General features: G+C 42.7%; 1 protein-coding gene across 5 annotated transcripts in view; it reads right to left on the minus strand.

The window, feature by feature from the left end:
• Window positions 1-9,921: 9,921 nt before the first annotated feature.
• Window positions 9,922-18,864, minus strand: part of CXXC5 (CXXC finger protein 5) — a 66,172-nt gene continuing 57,229 nt past the window's right edge. For all 5 annotated transcript variants that reach the window (XM_081015230.1, XM_081015231.1, XM_081015232.1 and 2 more), the window contains one exon: window positions 9,922-10,865. In XM_081015230.1, coding sequence (XP_080871356.1) covers window positions 10,821-10,865 — 45 coding nt within the window. In that variant the 3' untranslated portion in view covers window positions 9,922-10,820. The remainder of the gene's footprint in view (window positions 10,866-18,864) is intronic.

The raw sequence follows: 18,864 nt of genomic DNA on the forward strand, positions 1-18,864 counted from the left end.
ATGAGATAGGACGAGAGGACCACTTTTCTTTTGCCCCAGAGTGCAACTAGAGGCAAGAAGAAGACTTGGAGCAAATGAATTGCTGCAAAAATACATATAAATGGAGTGGCAATGTTGATGCCATTTGAAGTTAAAAAATTGTGGACCAGATTCAACTAAGTCTGAGTTGCTAATCTACAGCACTTTCATGTTGTCTTTTCTGATCATTATTTCTCATCCAGCTATCAAAAACCTTCTGATTAAGGTATAAAGACCCCAAACTACTGCTACCAGCTAAGTGTGATATGAAAGTCTTGTGGCATACTAAAGACAAACTGGTTTATTGTGAAATGAGCTTTTATGAATAGATGAGTGCACTCTTTGTCACTGAAGTTTTAGGACATAGTCTCCACTCCACAAAAACATACATTGCAATAAATCAGTTATTCATTAAGGGGGCTACAGAACTTCTTATTTTTGTTGCAATAGGCTAACATGGCTGTTCCTCATGGAAATAAAAGTCAGAATTATAGTTGTACTGAGTTCTATATATCTTCTTATAGAACTTGTAGTATTTTCATCTTGCCTTTGTTTTGCCAGACCAAGTTCAGATAAGGACCCTGATGAGTTTTATTCACGCGTTGGTAAAATGACATATTTAATATTATATATTATATAGGGTTGCCCCTGAATATAGTTCAGAAGCTTCCACTGGCCAAAATGCAGCCACTCAGGTATGTGTTGCAGGAAACCTGTTACACCTCTCCACAGGCTTTTTCTTTGCATCCAGTTACAATTCAATTGGTTCATGATGCTGGTGATGACCTATGAAACCCTAAATGTACTGGATCAATGTGCCTTCCTTTGTATCAGTCTTCACTGCCCATAGTTTTCCAGTCTCTTCTCTTCTCTTCCATGTAATTATGAAGACAAATTGCTTTACTATGTCAAATAATAATCAAAAAAGAAACAAGTAGTATCCTAAGAGCCACAGGTCCAGATGTTGTGGGTGCCACCTTAAATCATCGTCAGCCAACATGGGCAATGGTCAGGAATGATGGAAGCTGTAGTTTATAACATCTGGGGGTGGACATCAAAGGACATCTGCCGCAGCGACTGTGTTGAGGTCACTCCGCTTTTAAAGACAATAATTAGGGAAGAGAGAGTGTGGGAGGGTCTAAGGCAGGGGGTTAAGAAAGTAGAGTTCATTTTAATTTCTCCCTGTCAGAAACAAGCACAAAGGGGGCTGTTTGGGAAGGAATAACCTTCTGATTCAAGGGATGTTGCCGATGCAGCTTCCCAAGCCCAAAGTGCTGGACGCAGCTCTTCCTTTATTGCACGGCTTGGAAGTCTTCACAGTGATTTGTGGCTTTGCGCTCATCTGTCCCCATTGCACTTATTTTTGCAAAGGCTATCATTTTCACTTGCAGCTGCCTCTGGGACCCAAAGGTAGGAGTGCTTGAAATCAACATGGCTACAACTACATCTGGACAAGATGCTTGCAGCTGTATGGCCTACTACATGCTCTCTCAACCCATCTCACCCTGGCTGGTTTGTGCCCGCAGTGGAAGGTTGACTGGGTGAATCCAGGGTGTAGTGAATGGCAGTGGTGTAGCCACTTCTGAAGAAAACACCCTGGAACCAAAGTCTATGCCAGGTACTGCATGCTCACAATACACCTTTTTTTCTTCTTTTTTTTTAGTAAGGTGACTGAGAGTTTGGTGGCAATTCAGCTGCATACACTCTTCAATGAAATTGATGATCTTGACCCATTTCAGTTTGGGGACAGAAACAACCTTTACTGTCCTGATGGATGATCTTCAGGGAGAGGGACAGGGAGAATGTGACCCTGTTGATTCTTCTGGATTGCTCAGTGGTATCATATATTGTTGGCCGTGGTATCCTCCATGACGGTCTCCACCAGCTGTAGATTGATGGCACCATTTTATAGTGGTTTCACTCCTACTTAAGGGGAATGTTCCAGAAAGTAGCATTGGGTTACGGTGCCTTCACCCCCTGACAGTTGATCTGTGGAGTGCCACAGGGCATGATTTTGTCTGAAATAATATTGTATCTATATGAAGCTACTGGGGGCAGGCATTAGCAGATCTGGGGCAAGGTGTCGCCACTACGCTGATGATATCCAGTTTCATCTCTTTGTCATATCTGAAGCAGGACAGGGTGCGCATGTCCTAAACTGGTGTCTGGATGCAGTCATAAACTGGATGAGGGCTAACGAACTGGGATTGGATCTTGAAAATCCTGAAAGGGCAGAGACCCTGTGGATAGGTGGTTCTAATGTCTGGAGATTGGGTTGTGTACCAGCTCAGAAGGAGCAAGTAAGTACTTTGAGGTGCTTCAGGTCCATTGCTGTCACAATAAACCAAAATGATCTCAGCAGTTCAAAATGCCCATTACCCATTTCTGTACAGAGAGAGCCTTGCCATGCTTTGATCACCTACAGTATGCTGTATGTGGGGCTGCCTTTGCACCCATCTCGGAAGCTGCAGATAGTGCAAAAATACAGTTGCTAGGGGGCTGAGTGTATGTCTGAGATTAGATATGCACCCACATCTTGAGGTCACATACGGAGACTATGACTTGGAAAGCTGCCATTTCAGTTGAACTTCCACAAAGCCACTATGCTTAGATAGGCTCTCTAAGAGTCTGCTGTTCAATATTTTCCAGCATTCCACTATTGGCTTGTTAAAAATATTAATATACCACCCTGCTAGATTTCAAGGCAATCTACAAAATAAATATTGAGGCATGGGAAACGGCTTAGTTTAAATTGGATCACCGGAATGTTTGTGTTTGTGTGTGTTGTTGTTGTTTAGTCGCGTCCAACTCTTCGTGACACCATGGACCAGAGCACACCAGGCACCCCTGTCTTCCACTGCCCCCCGTGTTTGGTCAAACTCATGTCAGTAGCTTCGAGAACACTGTCCAACCATCTCGTCCTCTGTCGTCCCCTTCTCCTTGTGCCCTCCATCTTTCCCAACATCAGGGTCTTTTCCAGGGAGTCTTCTCTTCTCATGAGGTGGCCAAAGTATTGGAGCCTAAGCTTTAGGATCTGTCCTTCCAGTGAGCACTCAGGGCTGATTTCCTCCAGAATGGAGAGGTTTGAGCTTCTTGCAGTCCATGGGACTCTCAAGAGTCTCCTCCAGCACCAGAATTCAAAAGCATCAATTATTCGGCGATCAGCCTTCTTGATGGTCCAGCTCTCACTTCCATACATCACTACTGGGAAAACCATAGCTTTAACTATATGGACCTTTGTCGGCAAGGTGATGTCTCTGCTGTTTAAGATGCTGTCTAGGTTTGTCATCACTTTTCTCCCAAGAAGCAGTAGTCTTTTAATTTTGTGACTGTTGTTACCATCTGCAGTGATCATGGAGCCCAAGAAAGTAAAATCTCTCACTGCCTCCATTTCTTCCCCTTCTATTTGCCAGGAGGTGATGGGACCAGTAGCTATGATCTTTGTTTTTTTGATGTTGAGCTTCAGACCATATTTTGCGCTCTCCTCTTTCGCCCTCATTAAGAGGTTCTTTAATTTCTCCTCACTTTCTGCCATCAAAGTTGTGTCATCTGCATATCCGAGGTTGTTGATATTTCTTCCGGCAATCTTAATTCCTGCTTGGGATTCATCCAGGCCAGCCTTTCGCATGATGAATTCTGCATATAAGTTAAATAAGCAGGGAGACAATATACAGCCTTGTCGTACTCCTTTCCCAATTTTGAACCAATCAGTTATTCCATATCCAGTTTTAACTGTAGCTTATTGTCCCACATAGAGATTTCTCAGGAGACAGATGAGGTGATCAGGCACTCCCATTTCTTTAAGAACTTGCCATAGTTTGCTGTGGTCGACACAGTCAAAGGCTTTTGCATAGTCAATGAAGCAGGAGTAGATGTCTTTCTGGAACTCTCTAGCTTTCTCCATAATCCAGTGCATGTTTGCAATTTGGTCTCTGGTTCCTCTGCCCCTTCGAAATCCAGCTTGCACTTCTGCGAGTTCTCGGTCCACATACTGCTTAAGCCAAACTTGATAGCACCTTACAGCATCATCTTTTAAAATTTTAAGTAGTTCAGCTGGAATGTCATCACTTCCACTGGCCTTGTTATTAGGAATAGCACAACCCACCAGTTGTAGCAACTGTGCATGTAGATTTCATTCCTCTCACCCCACTCTTTCCCAAAGCTGCAGAATGAAATAAGGCACTTTATTTTGCCATTAAACTAGTAGTAATACATTCATGATGCTGGGTACTCAAGAGTGTGCTGGCTGGTTGTGAGGAGCAGAAGTGGATAGCCCCTGCGAGGAGAAATCCCTTCCCCAATATGGCAATTTTTTACTCTCTTGGCTAGGCCAGTTTGAGCTGTTTGAGAAAGATAAGAGCACCCATGAAAATCGGCTTGGCTTTGGAATGTCACCTCTGGAATTGTCAACACTTGAGCACATATTGCATTTCATCCCTGAATTGCTGAGAGTACATTACACTTTCATGGACTATGGGGAAATAGCCACTGCTCCCATCATGGCAAGCCACTAGTAGGGACATGGCATATTTTTTATTTTGTTACAGTAGAAGATACTGTCTGATTTCCATGGATTATGCAACAAGAGATTCACTCTGCACCTTCCATACAAATGCCACCACTTGTGCCATCTTTATGATTCCTTGTCTCCATGAGTTTATTGCTCTGTGTAGCACAGCAAAACTGGCCCTGGGACTTGCTTGCAGAATCCCATAGCCAACCTCTCTTTCAAGCAGGAACTGAACACTTTGTTGCAGGGATTCCTCAAGTGCTTGAGTCAAGTAAAGTCCCTAAGTAAGCGTCATAGCCATATAACACCAAATACATTTGTGATTTTAGGGGGCTTGTATGGATGTCTTGTCATTTCAGAATCCCAGCTGCCAGAGGGCTTGCTGGACAGACTGCGTAGGCATTAAGTTACATTAATCAATGAATTAACTAAATGGCAGCCATGCCTGTCAATCATTCCAGAGCCTACGTAAATACTAACAAAGCAGCAACAGCAATAAGCACCCAGTTGAACACCCAGCCCTGCTCTTGGTTCTCCCAAGATGAAAGGGAGAAGCATCAAGCGCCACATTTTTTTGCCAGGGATGTTAACTCTCCATTAACATGCATCCAGGTTTTGAGTAGTGACTAGAGGCTGCAGCTGAATATTACAGCTGCTGCTTTTCATCCAGAAAGTCCTAGGTTCATTCTTCTAGGGCAGAGGTTCCCAAACTTATTTGGCCCCTTTTCCAATTTTTTTTTTTAACTTTGTACCCCCTGGAAATCTACCTTCTTTAAGTGAACAAACAGAAAGATGCTGTGACAAATTTGTATCTCTGTTTCTACCTACATCCTACAACAGAATAAAGAAAATGTTGTTGTAAATATGACACCTTGAAGCTTGGAATTTTAAACTTATTTATTAAAAGCAACCATAGTAACATTTGCATTACACACAGGGTTCACCCAAGCCCAGGAAAACCCCTCGCCTCCAGCAGGACCATCGGATCCAGGGGAGGCCTTGTCGCCGTCCTGTAGCAGCGCCCAACCTGCCAGTCGACGTCATTATACAACAGAGGAATGTGTGTAGGAACGGTTCTTCAAAAATTTCTTTTCTTTTCTTTTCTTCTTTATGCTTCCCCCGCCCCCTTATTTTTATTCAACGCCCCCCAACTAAACCTGAGGCTCCTGCTGCCCCTCTAGATCATTCCAGAGCCCCTCGGGGGGGGGGGCAGTGGCGCCCACTTTGGGAAACACTGATCTAAGGTTACCAGTTAAAAGATTCCGGTAGCCTGTGTCATGAGAGGCCTCTGCCTGAATCCCTGGAGCAATTAGATGAGCAAATAGTCTGAACTGGTGCAAAGCAGGTTTCCAGTGGGGTAAGCATCGGACAAAAATTTAAACACAAATTTAAATGATGATGATAGTAAATTGAAATGTGCTCTTGGGCCGAATTTGCATTAGTTGAGTGTGTAGGCCTAGCACAGGAAGGAAGTGGTGGTATAAACTGTGTCAGCACTGACTTCTGAGTAGGAAACATTTCCCACATAATTGTTTAGCAGAGAACACCATGAGCATTGCCAGCAAATATATTTTGTAAAGATTTATACACTACTCTTCATTACAGATTCCATGGAATATTGCTGAGAAGTCAGCAATTTCTATCTACGACAAATGCTCAATGCAATTTGGAATTCCTTTCCAGCATCATTTTGCATAGTTTTTAAGGGGAGGATTCCTTTTCAGGATGGTGTGGGTATAGAATTGGTAACTGAATTTTAGTCTGCTTTGGAAACCCAAAACGTTGCATCACAAGCATTCTAAACAAGCTGTGGCAACGTCTGTGAAGGCATCACAGAAACGCAACTGTTCTCTCTGTGGCATGAAAAGCTGCTCACACCACTATAGTTTATCTTTTTTTTAAGAATAATTTTTTATTAACTGACCAATCACATCAAATCAAACCAAATTACATAAATTCCAAATTACACAGCCGAATTTTAAATTTTTGTTGGGGGTACCCATATTTCAAGTTCCAAAGGGATCCAATCAACTTCTTGCTTCTTACTGCTGTTTTAATGTCCACAAATCTAACCTTATGATGTTCACAGTACTATCTAGTCCTTTCTTATTATATTTCTACATCTCTTGTTGTTATTTTCATATATTTTTCCTTTCTCTTTGTGACCTCTGATAGTCTCCGCAAGCTGGTTAGAACAGTTTGTAATCCTGCGTGGATATTAATTTTTTTATCCAGTAGCCATATCCAGACGTTTTCCATATAACATCACTTCCATACATCAAAACAGTCTTAGCGTCATTAATCTTCACCAATCTGCCTCCTTTCTCAAAACCTCTGAGGAGATTCACTAGGAATGCAGTCTGAAAACAAATCCGTTCTTCCTCCCGGCTATAAATCCTTTGGCAAGATGGCGACTCCGAATTAATTGCTGCGCCATTCCCAAAAGCTCTTATTGCTTCTCGGTCTCCATAAAGCATACTTTTGGTTAAAGTTTATTTCCACACAGACCTTAATCATCCTGCTTGGGTCAGTTCAACCGACGGTTCTAATGAGGAGGAGTTCTTGGTAAATCACATAGAAGGAAAGTAAAAAAGGTCCCGTCCCCCCCATTCAGCCCCGTTGTCAACATACCCAGCCTTTGGTGTATCTTCATCGTAAAATATTCCTGTTTCTCCAGCCCGTCGTCTTCTTTCGCAGAGGTCACTTAAATTAGCAGACTTCACTCCCCTTCTTCACTTGAAATATGTGCATTTGCTTCTTTTGTAATTATTCCAAATTGCTGCAACTAGTGCGCGATCAGAGACAGCGTCCAGGAGAGCCGATGTCCACACGGGGGCATTCTGCCTAGGGCCCTCACCCCTTTCTTTCAAATTAGGGGGTGTTTTATGGGCACAGCAGGCAAGGGCAGTGTTCCCCATTTCCTTGGGGCAACAAGGGAGGCTGCCTACTCCCATAAGAGCCTCTTAATTACCCCGTGTGGGTTGGAGAGATGGTATTGTCGGCCATATTCCAATGCGCCCCCTAGTGGCCCCCCCCCACACCACTATAGTTTATCTGCTATTAAAACAGAAATCTGTGGGTAGAGGTTTGGCCACCCAGCTGCCTCTGTAATGCCAACAGCCACATTCTACCATCACTCAGAGGCCGCAGTGTTATCTTGCCTATTCTAAGCAGTTGCAGGTCTAGGATTACAGAGATGTCTGCTTGCCCATTGTGTCTGAAAGCTGTGTGCTGTGGTTTTCCCGATTATAGAACATCTCCCTCATCTGCAGCATTCCAGGATGTCCATTGTGTGATCAGAAACGGTGCTTATTTTCTATGACATTGCAAGACCTCTAAAAGAGTACCTATTCCTTTAAAGTATGTGATCCTGATCAACTCTGTACCTAACAGAGCTGTGTGCATTTCTGTGGTAAAAAAATACAAACTACATGCACTAAAAATACGTGCACTTAAGGCACTACAAATTCCGTGTCAAGAAAATGAGAATTCTGAAAGCTGCATGCCTTTGCTACGTAACATATTCTGTCTTTGCTAATCCTAGCACCAGCAGACCCCAGGAAGCAACAGACTTCCAAAAATTCACCACATATTCCTGCTGCCCTCCTCCCCCAATCTCCAGCCAATCTTCATGGCTTTAAGTCCACATTTTATTTTTGAGGTACAGTACTTCCACAGGATGGTGGGATGCCCAGTTGAGTCAAACCAAGTGGTTTGTGGCAAGCAGGGTTGGGAGGAACCTAGTCCATGCTCACCTGGAATTCGGTTTTCCTTGTATTTGCTTATTTTGTGTTGCTAGTAGTAAATTACAACTTGTTTCTCTAAGACCGTGAAGCAAGAGGGAAGTGCAAGTGGTGCTATAGCTCAAAAGTATGGTGTATTCTTGGTGGTCCTGGGATACAGAATTTGCCTTCTTCCATCCTTGTTTCCAAATCAATTTATACTTTTGATTTCCTTGAATTGCATGAATTCACAATATATTTGCAGCGACTGAATGGCAATATCGGAACAAGTTTGCTTCCTTGGTGTAGTCACTTAAGAAATAAAATAAACCCTCTCTTAAGCATTCACCTAATATTTTTATTGACAAAAGTGTTTTTACTGTTTTATGTTAATGAGATTGTCTTGCCTTATGCAAAACAGAGGTAAGCCCAAGATATCAAGGAACTCGGTGACAGCAGCTGTGTGAGAAAGACTATTTCCAAATCCTGCTCCTTGTTTGCAGTAACTGACAGCCCTAAATAAACCAATATTTAATTTCTTCTGGGCTGCATCCAGTTGTGTGTCTTTGTTGACAAAAAACATTTTTGTCCTCTGCACACCCCTTCCCATCTTCTCTGGAGAGGTGGGGGGGCGTGAAAGAGAGAGACACTTTGGAAAAGCATGGGAGGTGGCCTAGGGAGCTGTGGGAGAAAGGGGAATTCAGTGAAAATGCATGGAAGCCTCCAAAGGATCAGTGAGCTTTCCATATATGGAGGGAAACAATTGTGTATAACCCCCTGAAGCTGGGGTAGCCAACACGGTGCACTTCAGATGTTGTAGTACTATAGTTCCCATCAGTTTCTTGACCACTGGCCAAGGTGGCTGGAGCTGATGGGATTGTAGTCCAACACCATCTGACGGGTGCAGTGTTGGCTACCTCTGCTCTAGAGCCACTTGCAGCTCATTTGCTTAAGGCAAAAACAATTCGGTGGCCTAAGACAGATAATATCCCTACAAATTTGGAAACGTGAATGCTATGTTAATTTCTAATCTTTCTGAAAATTGATGACCTTTCAACTTATCAGATGTTTGTTTGGGTTGATAAATAAATCCAGATCCCATACCCATATATTTGTGGAACATGTTCAGCTAGCTAGTAACACAATGCTGCTTGCAAAGGGAAAGGTCTCATTGTTTCATTTCTTTGGGGGGGGGAGTTATTTAAAAAGAAAACATGAACAAACAAGAACCCTTGGTGTGATCTCTAATGTCAGTACTCCTCAGAGAACACCCAATAAAATCAATGGGTCTGCTCTCCATAGGACTTGGGAGATCATACTATCATGTCTGCCTGGAAGCAAATCCTACTGCATTCAATGGAGTTTACTCCCAGCAAGATGAGCGCCGCAACCCCAGAGTCGGTCACGACTGGACCTAATGGTCAGGGGTCCCTTTACCTTTAAAGTAAGGTTAGAGTTGCAGCCTTAAAAATAACCAGCTGCCTTAATTTAAACCACCTGAATGGCAAACACTGGAAAATACTGTGTGTGTGGAGGAAACCCAACATACCTAAAAGAGGCCATTTTTGTTTTGCCTTAGTATTGCCCCCCCCCCCATGGCAATCAAAACATAAACAAACAAAGCCCCCCTGCATGCAACCAAAACAGACAGAATAATGGAAATGTAAACCATGACACAAAACATGCTTTCATTTTTATTCACAAAACAGCCTGAATTGCTAGAACATTACAAACAGCCTTTCAGTTAGTGATGGTCAGAAAGCAGGGAAACAAGGGCTTTGAACAGAAGAAAAAGACTCATATATGTTTCCAACACGGGTTCTGCAATAGCTTTATATCTGAATTCCAGTAATGTTTTTCTAAAAGAGAATAATTGCAGTTAATTCCAGGTTTATTCTAGTGTGCAGTTCTTCTTGGTCTAAACTTAATTATTATTTTGCTTTGCTTTAAAAACTTGCCAGTTTTGCAGTACATTTCCACTTTTTCATACCAAACATTTTGCTGATTAAACCTTAATCTTATGTGTATGTTAGGGAAAGGGAAACTACCTTATTTTAAACATATTCTCATTTATAAACATGAAGTTGAGCGATTCTAGAAACTAGCCACACTATTTTTCTTTAATGATGGAAATTAATCAAACAAAAATATGAATGAATAAACAGCTGTGCTAATTACAGTAGTGCTTATTAGTAACTAGATTTAAAAGGTTACTGTAAATTTACATTCTCTACACAAAAACTGCATCTTCCACACATAAACAACATCAACACCAAAACACAGGAAAATAAATTGATTGTCCATACTCTATAATGTCTTGTTACTTTATGGATTCTTTTAAAAAAATTATTTGAAAAGCAGTTAATGTTTGTTTTTTACTAGTACTCGAAGATGTTAAACAAATGCCAAAAAAATTATAAAAACAGGAATGAAATCTGCGAGAAAATTTTTTTGGTTCTAAAGGAGACACAGGCGCATCCATTCATTTCCGCCCAAAAAAGGCCTTGCCTGAGACAACACAAGCAAGCAGTGACATTGCACTGGATGACAGAGCTTTGGGATTCTTGTTCCTACTGAAACCACCGGAATGCAGCGCCTGTAGGAAGCATCACTTTCTGCAGAGACAGAAGAGAACACAACAGGGACACATGATGAGCAGGGAGGAGAAGAACAAGCCCCGGGCAGAGTCAGCAGCTTTGCGCCTTTTAAGGAAAGTCCAGAACATTACACCACACACAATGCCCTGCCATTCAGCTTCAGCGTGGCTGCTCTTCAATGCTAACCTTACACCATTACATATTTGTAATTCCAATTACGGTGTCCTCCCCTCCCAAACCTATTTTTCCAACTTTCTGGTCCTGCAAAATACATATTTACAACTTCACATCTTCTCCATTAGCAATTCTTCATGGTACCCAGTAGCCTCTTGTGAAACCTTTTGGCCCTTTGGCCGAATGCTTTTGCTGTATACAGCCTAAAGAAGCGGCAAACTGCTCTTTTCATACTTTCAAATGGTACTTTTTGGCAGGGAGTGGGGAGAAAGTGGTCTGAAGTCTCTTTATATGAACACAGAAATAAGTCCTCACTGATCACCGGCCTCATGTCATGCAGAGTCCACTAAGAATAAACTTCGATTCCCTACTGACCATTCCAATAGGACAGCAAATGCATATTGCGATGAAGGGACTCGTGGCTGGCAGTTACACGCTCAGGAGATACTTGTACCTGTTTATTGTGCTTGTTACTTTGTCAGTCCCATGCATACATATCCTTACCCCTATAAGAGAGAGCTTCAGGGATGCACATTAATCTCCCCCAAGGTGGGGCAATAAAGAGTTGCAACTTCACAATCTGGAAGGAAGAGTGGTAGGACAGGACTACCTATCTTTTAAAATTGACTTCACCATGCTGTGGTGTGCAACCTTTCCTGCTACTGTAAACAAGCCAGGAGAGAGAGAGAGAGAGAGAGAGAGAGAGAGAGAGAGAGAGAGAGAAAGAAAGAAAGAAAGAAAGAAAGAAAGAAAGAAAGAAAGAAAGAAAGATCAGAATTTCTTGAACAAAGCTAACAGGAGAATGGGGTCTGCTGAAATGAAAAACTTTGCTCATTTAATTATCAAAGCCTCCAGGAATGTGCTTGGTTGCTGTTGTTGAGGTTTGGTTTCATTGGTTGCTCAGGACGCATCTCAAAGATGGGGCAGGGAGGGAGGGAGGAGGCATTATCTGTGGCTGTTTCACAATGGTATACCGTATTTTTCGCTCTATAACACGCACCCGACCATAGTTTTTAGAGGAGGAAAATCCGTAGGCATGCCACCCATAGGCATTCCCTCCATAACACGCACAGACATTTCCCCTTACTTTCTAGGAGGAAAAAAGTGAGTGTTATGGTGCAAAAAATACGGTAATTCCTTCTCTCTGGCCAAAGCATGAGCATCTTCCAAGGAGCACTGTAATATTTTCTGTTATTAAGATATTTACCTTCCAGCCATTTGGCATGTTAATTTGAAGTGTCCATTTTATGTCTCTGGGTATAAAACTATGGAGGCTAGAGCTATACAGAAACTTTGATAGGCTAGGAATGGCATTGTGTGGAAAGAAGCTCTCCTTCCCAATCCAAGGCTGGCAACACAATTTAGTATTTTATTGGCTCGCTTGTTTTTCAGACACAAAGGAGGTGAAAGCCGAGGAAATTGCCACCAACCTGTCCAGCCATGTGATGGTTTTTAACAGCCTGAGAACTTTAAAAAGCCATAATATAAAGGGACTCATTGTTGACTTTTTAAACACAGCACCATTTCATCCATGACTGATGGCGAAGGGAAGGATTTATCCATCCCTCCTTAAGGCTTCATATTGCTGCTTCAGGTCTTCTTAATATTGCTGGGTGGAAGATTAGGTAGTCCTTCAGTGTCCTCTGACTAAAAAGGTCGTATAGACTAGGCAGTAGAACTCAGAATATGTCTTAGTCCAGAGCGACTTGCAATAAAATAACTTATCATACAAAAATGCTAAAGAAAATACCAACTGGGCTTCCCTTCCCTTTTAATCATCGCCATCTTGCTTTTCTACTTTATAAAAAACACTATCTTTTGAAATAATAAAGACAGAGGAATGAATAAAATACCACTTCCAAAACCGATACACAGTTTTGGAAGTGGCATTTTATTCATTCCTCTGTCTTTATTATTTCAAAAGATAGCAACTGTTTTAGTAACACCTTTAAAATATGTGTTTTATGAATGTTCTTGAAGTGGTAAAACATACCACTTGCACATGCCATTAATGGAGTTTCCGGGAATTGCCGCTTGGAGCAGTGGGCACTGCCTTTATGTGCCATTTCAAAGAATAAAAAATGATGGCGGCAGGCAGTGCAAGTGTAGTGGAAATGGTCTGAACAAGCTTCTGCTGTCCTGAAAAGAAGTGTAGCAAATGTGCCATTGAAAACATTTCTGGCACACATTATGTTTGTCTCTGTCCTGAAAGACTGCCAAAGCAACAGGGAATCAATCATTGATCCATGCAATCAAACATGCAGATATTTCATAACAGCTAGCTTGGGCCTGATAAACTTGTGGCCTGGTCTTATGCATCTGTACTTGGAAGTCATTTCTACTGAATTCATCTGGGACCAAACTCCTAAGTAAACATGTTCTAGATCACAGCCTAAACCTAATATCTATAGCGGAACATTCCTCTTAGGAAACCAATTGTCCCAAAGCCAACATTTTGGTTGCACTTAGTAAAGGTGCCCCTCATCAGAGAAAGACAAGTGATATTTATGAATGATTCAGATTATGAATCAACAGCTTTGCCCCACAATGGTTGCTACTCGAATCCTGCAAGTTGTTGGCATTTACCAGCTGATGAAGGGACAGAAAAGGATGCTTATTTCTCACTAAGATGAGCCATTATGAGTTGTTCAGGAGCAATTCCTGCTGTGAGGAGCTCTTAGGTTCAGTTTGCTGTTTGACAGTGAGCCAGGTTTCCCGTGCCTGCAGGGTTACCCTGACCTGTCACTGAAACACACACACACACACACACACACACACACACACAGACAGTGTGTGTACTGGGAAATAATCACTTTTTAACCTTCACAGGCTTGCCTCACAAATTTGGAGAGTCCATGAGAAAACAGCAAAGCGGGTCTTGGAGAAGGCAATTTCTGAAAGGATATTTAAAATGATCTGGAGCAGGTCCTCTGCCATTGTTCTGTTTGTCCTCTCAGTGTTCCAGATGCAGCACATCTGACTCCCCTGCTCCTTCCGCTGTTCCAGATGTCAGATGCGAATGGGCTGGGCAGCTGTTCCCATGTCTACTGGCAGAGCAGGGCTGATTTCCTTCTTGCTGCCCATGAGCCTGCCCCTAAACCACCCTTGTATATTAATATGGGGGGGGGGCGCCTCAGCTGGAGAGCTGTGGAAATCGGAACAATCACCAAAGCCCACGTCTCCAGGATTAGAAAAGGAGGCAGGAGGAACAGGTGGGGGGGGTACCGGCTAGGCTTCTTCAGCATGGATACAGATGCAAATGCCAAATTTAACTCATAGGGCAGCACACTTTTAATCTTTTTGCATCGTGCTAACTAAACCACAAAGCCTAGGGCTTGCCGATCGGAAGATCGACGGTTTGAATCCCCGCGATTCGAATCCCTGCAACGGGGTGAGCTCCTGTTGCTCGGTCCCTGCTCCTGCCAACCTAGCAGTTCGAAAGCACATCAAAAAAGTGCAAGTAGATAAATAGGTACCGCTCCAGCAGGAAGGTAAACGGTGTTTCCACGTGCTGCTCTGGTTTCGCCAGAAGCGGCTTAGTCATGCTGGCCACATGACCCGGAAAAACTCTCCGTGGACAAACATTGGCTCCCTCGGCCAGTAAAGCGAGATGAGCGTTGCAACCCCAGAGTTGTCTGCAGCTGGACTTAACGGTCAGGGGTCCCTTTACCTTTTAGTCATACTAACACCAATGATCTGTACAGAAACATGCAACATCCCTGCAAGCTGGCTTTTGAAACAGAATATTTACTTGGAAAATGGCTAATAGCCATCCATGAATAGGCATAAATCATAGCCTCCACATACAACTGCAGTGTATCTCTAAGTTAACAGATGTTTTGAGTACCTTTGATGCCCTGCTTGTGGTATTTCAAAGGCATTGGCCTGCATCTTATTCAAAACACTGTTGGGTTCGATGGACCTTGGTCTGATCTAGCAGGGAGGGCGTGTGTTTTGGGGACTGGGAAGCAGGAATTGGAGACATTACATAATTTTAGTTATTTAATTTCTATCCCTTCCTTCCACCCAAAGGAGCCGAGGATTGCAGAAAACCAATCAATTATTGCTCCAGGGCTAATTGTTTAGCAGTGGGGAATTTCACCAGCTCGAGTGGGAGAAGAATATTTTTGCTGCCTGTAGGATAACAAGTTGTGTGGGACTCAGGAAGTCTGCTAAGGTGACAACGACTGAAAGATGGTGAGACATCAGAATGTGTTTGTCACTCATGTTAAGTAAGCAGGGTGGAAATCCTGCAGTGGGCTGCGTGTGAGTGCAGATTACATAATCCTGCACAGATGATATTATTACTACTGAAAGAAGTCTAGACACAATTCTACTATGCCTTTGTTCACAGACCTGTGGACTATTATAGAAAGGGGAAGAGGGCTGTGCAAGGCATTTTAGATAGAACAAACTTTCCAGTTAAATTGGTCTGGCTAAAACAAATGTTGCTTGTTAGTGATCCAGGATTTGTGTGGCAAATGCAGCTCTCGGTGTTGAGTGAGACAGCTAGCGAGATCAGGCTGCAACTGTGTACAGGTCGCTTTCTACCACACAGCCTAAACTACATCACAGGCTTGCTGAGAGGATAAGGGGGGGAGGAGAGACCACCTGCACCAAGATGAGCTCCTCAAGGGAAGTGCAAGAGACAGAAGGGATAAGCGACCCTAGCAAGGCTCAGCTGGTAGAGCATGTGACTCTAAATCTCAGGGTCCTGGGTTTGAGTCCCACATTGGGCAAAAGAGCCCTGCATTGCAGAGGATTGGACTAGATGACCCTCAAGTTCCCTTCCAATGCTAGAATTTTATGAATCAATGAAGTACAGAGATGATCAACAATACCTTTGAAGAAGTTTACAAAACTATGTTGCAGGAGATCCTTAAATGTAAGCCTGCTTTGCCACCTATCTGTATGGTATCTTTCTCAGCATCCAACTGGCCTACGCACCATGTTCCATTATCAAACAGGACAACTGAAATTATTGCGGGACACCCCCCCCTTTCTTTCTTTTTCTTTTCTTTTTTTTTTAAGGATTCTGACAAAATTAACTTCAAATGAAAGTCAAACATTTTATTTCCTATTCACACTAACCATTAATATATATATAAAGCAGTTTCTATCTACTTATGCAGCCTCTTATCTCCTATGCATGCTCTCTCCAACGTCAGTCCCACTGTGTTCACTGGGGCTTGCTCCCAGGAAAGTGTACACAGGATTGCAGCATTAGAGATATCAAAGACTGAGCAGGTTTCTCCTTACATTATTTTCATTTATCTGATATAAACCAGTAGCAATTAATTTTAGCTCAGAATACGCCTGCCACTGCTTGGGAAATGCTAGTCCTAACTCTCCCAAAATTAGAGTAGACTTGCTGTAAATGGAGCAAGTCCCATCATATAATTTGAAAGCGGTTTCATTTATTCCCATTTCCCAGTCAGCAAGAGAACAAAAAAAAGAAAAAACCAATCTATAAAGCCTTCCACAGGTTCGCTGTGTCATTTAACTTCCCCATAACGCAAAGAGAATGAGGGAAAACATAGCAGCCTAATATGCACTGTGGAATCCGTTTTCCCACTTTGGGTCTCTTTAGGAGAGATGGACTTTCCCCTTTCCCCTTTTCCAGATCACTGACTCAGCAAATTAGAACAGGAATATAATTTAGCAATATGGCAGTTTGGGAAAGATACCAGCCCCTCATATCACCACCCCCAGACTGGTCCCCCCACCCACCCTAAGTGATGCTAATTGAAAAACGTTGAATGTGGCTAATAAGAAAGCAAGTTATTACATTCTCTGTGCAATGTACTGCTGTCTTCATTGACAGTGTGATGCCTACAGCCTTCACTAACTTCAGAGAAAATAACTTAAGCAGCATAACCAGGAAAAAAAACTCATTGCCCCACTGCCCAATATCTACATTAAATGGAATTGAAGAGGGTAGGTTCCCCCACCCCAGAAATTGAAGCTTTTCAAAAAATTAGCCAGCTGCCTAACAAGAAAGGGTTGCAACCTGGAGAAGGGGCCTGTACAAAGACCAGCAGCAAAGAGCTGTACAAACATGGATGCCACATGCCTTCTCTCTCCCCCTTCACCACCAAATAAGGAACAAGGGGGAGGTCAAATAGACACAATACTTTGCTTCCCTCCATTCAATAAAGCTAGCTAGCTTAGGCCCAAATGTCAGCAGTGCATATTTTCTGTTTGTGCTTGCAATCATATGGGGCTCAAACCAAGTGGGTCAATCTCTTCAGCTTCCTCCGTTCTTCTTGAGCACTGCTTGGTGATGGGGAGATCAGCTCTGCATCAGCCACAGAACCTAATTTTCAAAGCTACAGGATCCTTCTTTCAGTTGTGACCTGACACCTTTGCAACTCAGGAATAGCAAGGAGTGTCAATAGAATTGATCCATCACCTAAAGCAATTCTCAATCGAGACTGCATTGTTTATATGAAAGAGAATGGCAGAGCTACATGTTACATATGAATAATGATGGCTGCTGCTTTTATCAAAAAGCATTTTGGAAGGGAGCAATTTTGAGCAGAGATGCTTAACCCTTTCCTATGCATGCTACATTTCTCTAGCAATTCCTCTCCCCAGCTATGCTGCTTTTTCTCCCATCAGGTTCCAAATATGTCTTTACATTTTGCAAACAGGCACCAGGAACCCCACAGAAGTGGGCAAGCACTCATGGAAGAGGTGATGAGTGTTTCAGAAGAAAAACAACAAGTATCAGAAAGGTTAAGCATCTCTTCCCACTGCTTCTCCATTCTGGATTACCAGTATCAAGCTTCTCAACAGCACCTGCTTTCCCCCCCTATTGAAGCAGCAAACATCGTGGTTTGGTGCACACATTTGCATGTAACATGTAGTTCGGCCCAAAGGCTACTGCTTCACTACCTTGCCTGGCTTGTATTCAGCACTGAATGTTATCCACACATAATGTCATAAGTCAAGTGGGCAACCTGGCCCACTTGTCAATGTGGCTTGCAGAGAGTTGGCAGCTTTGGGATTTGTGGTCCTTGCCTCAAATCCCCAGTCCCCCAACCTGCTCTAGTGTGAGTAATGAACAGCCCCAAACCTTTCCACATCTGGGAAACTGACCGATTAGCAAAGTAAAATTTATTCTGCATCTTAAGATGCGCTAAACTTTCCTAAGATAATTTTGTTTACTGACAGGGTTGCATCCTTACCTTGATCTGCTTGCATTTCATATGCATCTGATTACTCGTCCTGTTCTTTCATTTGCCATCTTCCATAGCATGCTTGTCATGTTACTTCACTGTGTTTTGCTTTGTTTTCACCAAGAACCCCCTTTCAACTTACAAGGAAGACTGAGAGCTGCTAGGCAGAGGTCTGTAATCTTTACTAAGTCACATCCCGTTGACAAGAAGTGTTTGCACCAACAAAGGCATTGAGTTTTCAAGAATCACAGCTGCTAGGCTAAGTCAAGACAGCCCAACGTCTGTGACAAGACACACTTCACCCCTCCCAAAGGGACTTCCAGGAAATAAAAACCCACTCAACTTGGCATTTTGCAGTTGGTAGTTGGGCTGGGAAAGAAATATGCCCAAGACTTAGAAAGTGACCAATAGTCAAAGTAGGAGGATCTGTACTCAGAAGCTTCATATATTAAACCTATAAAGTCAGAGTTTGTAATTGGCCAGTAGAGGTTTTGGAGAGGCCACAATGTCTTGACTTCACTCAGAGTATTAGCTTAGAAATGTAATTAGAACATTTTGAAATGAAGTTCACCTGCTAGAAGAAACTGCTGTAAATTGGTGATTGGCCAACGGTTAAGAAGAGGAGACATGTTCTCTCCCTATGGTATAAAAGACTTTGGCAT

This window comes from Podarcis pityusensis, assembly GCF_964106645.2.
Source record: "Podarcis pityusensis genome assembly, chromosome: 7".
NCBI classification, from domain to species: Eukaryota; Metazoa; Chordata; class Lepidosauria; order Squamata; family Lacertidae; genus Podarcis; species Podarcis pityusensis.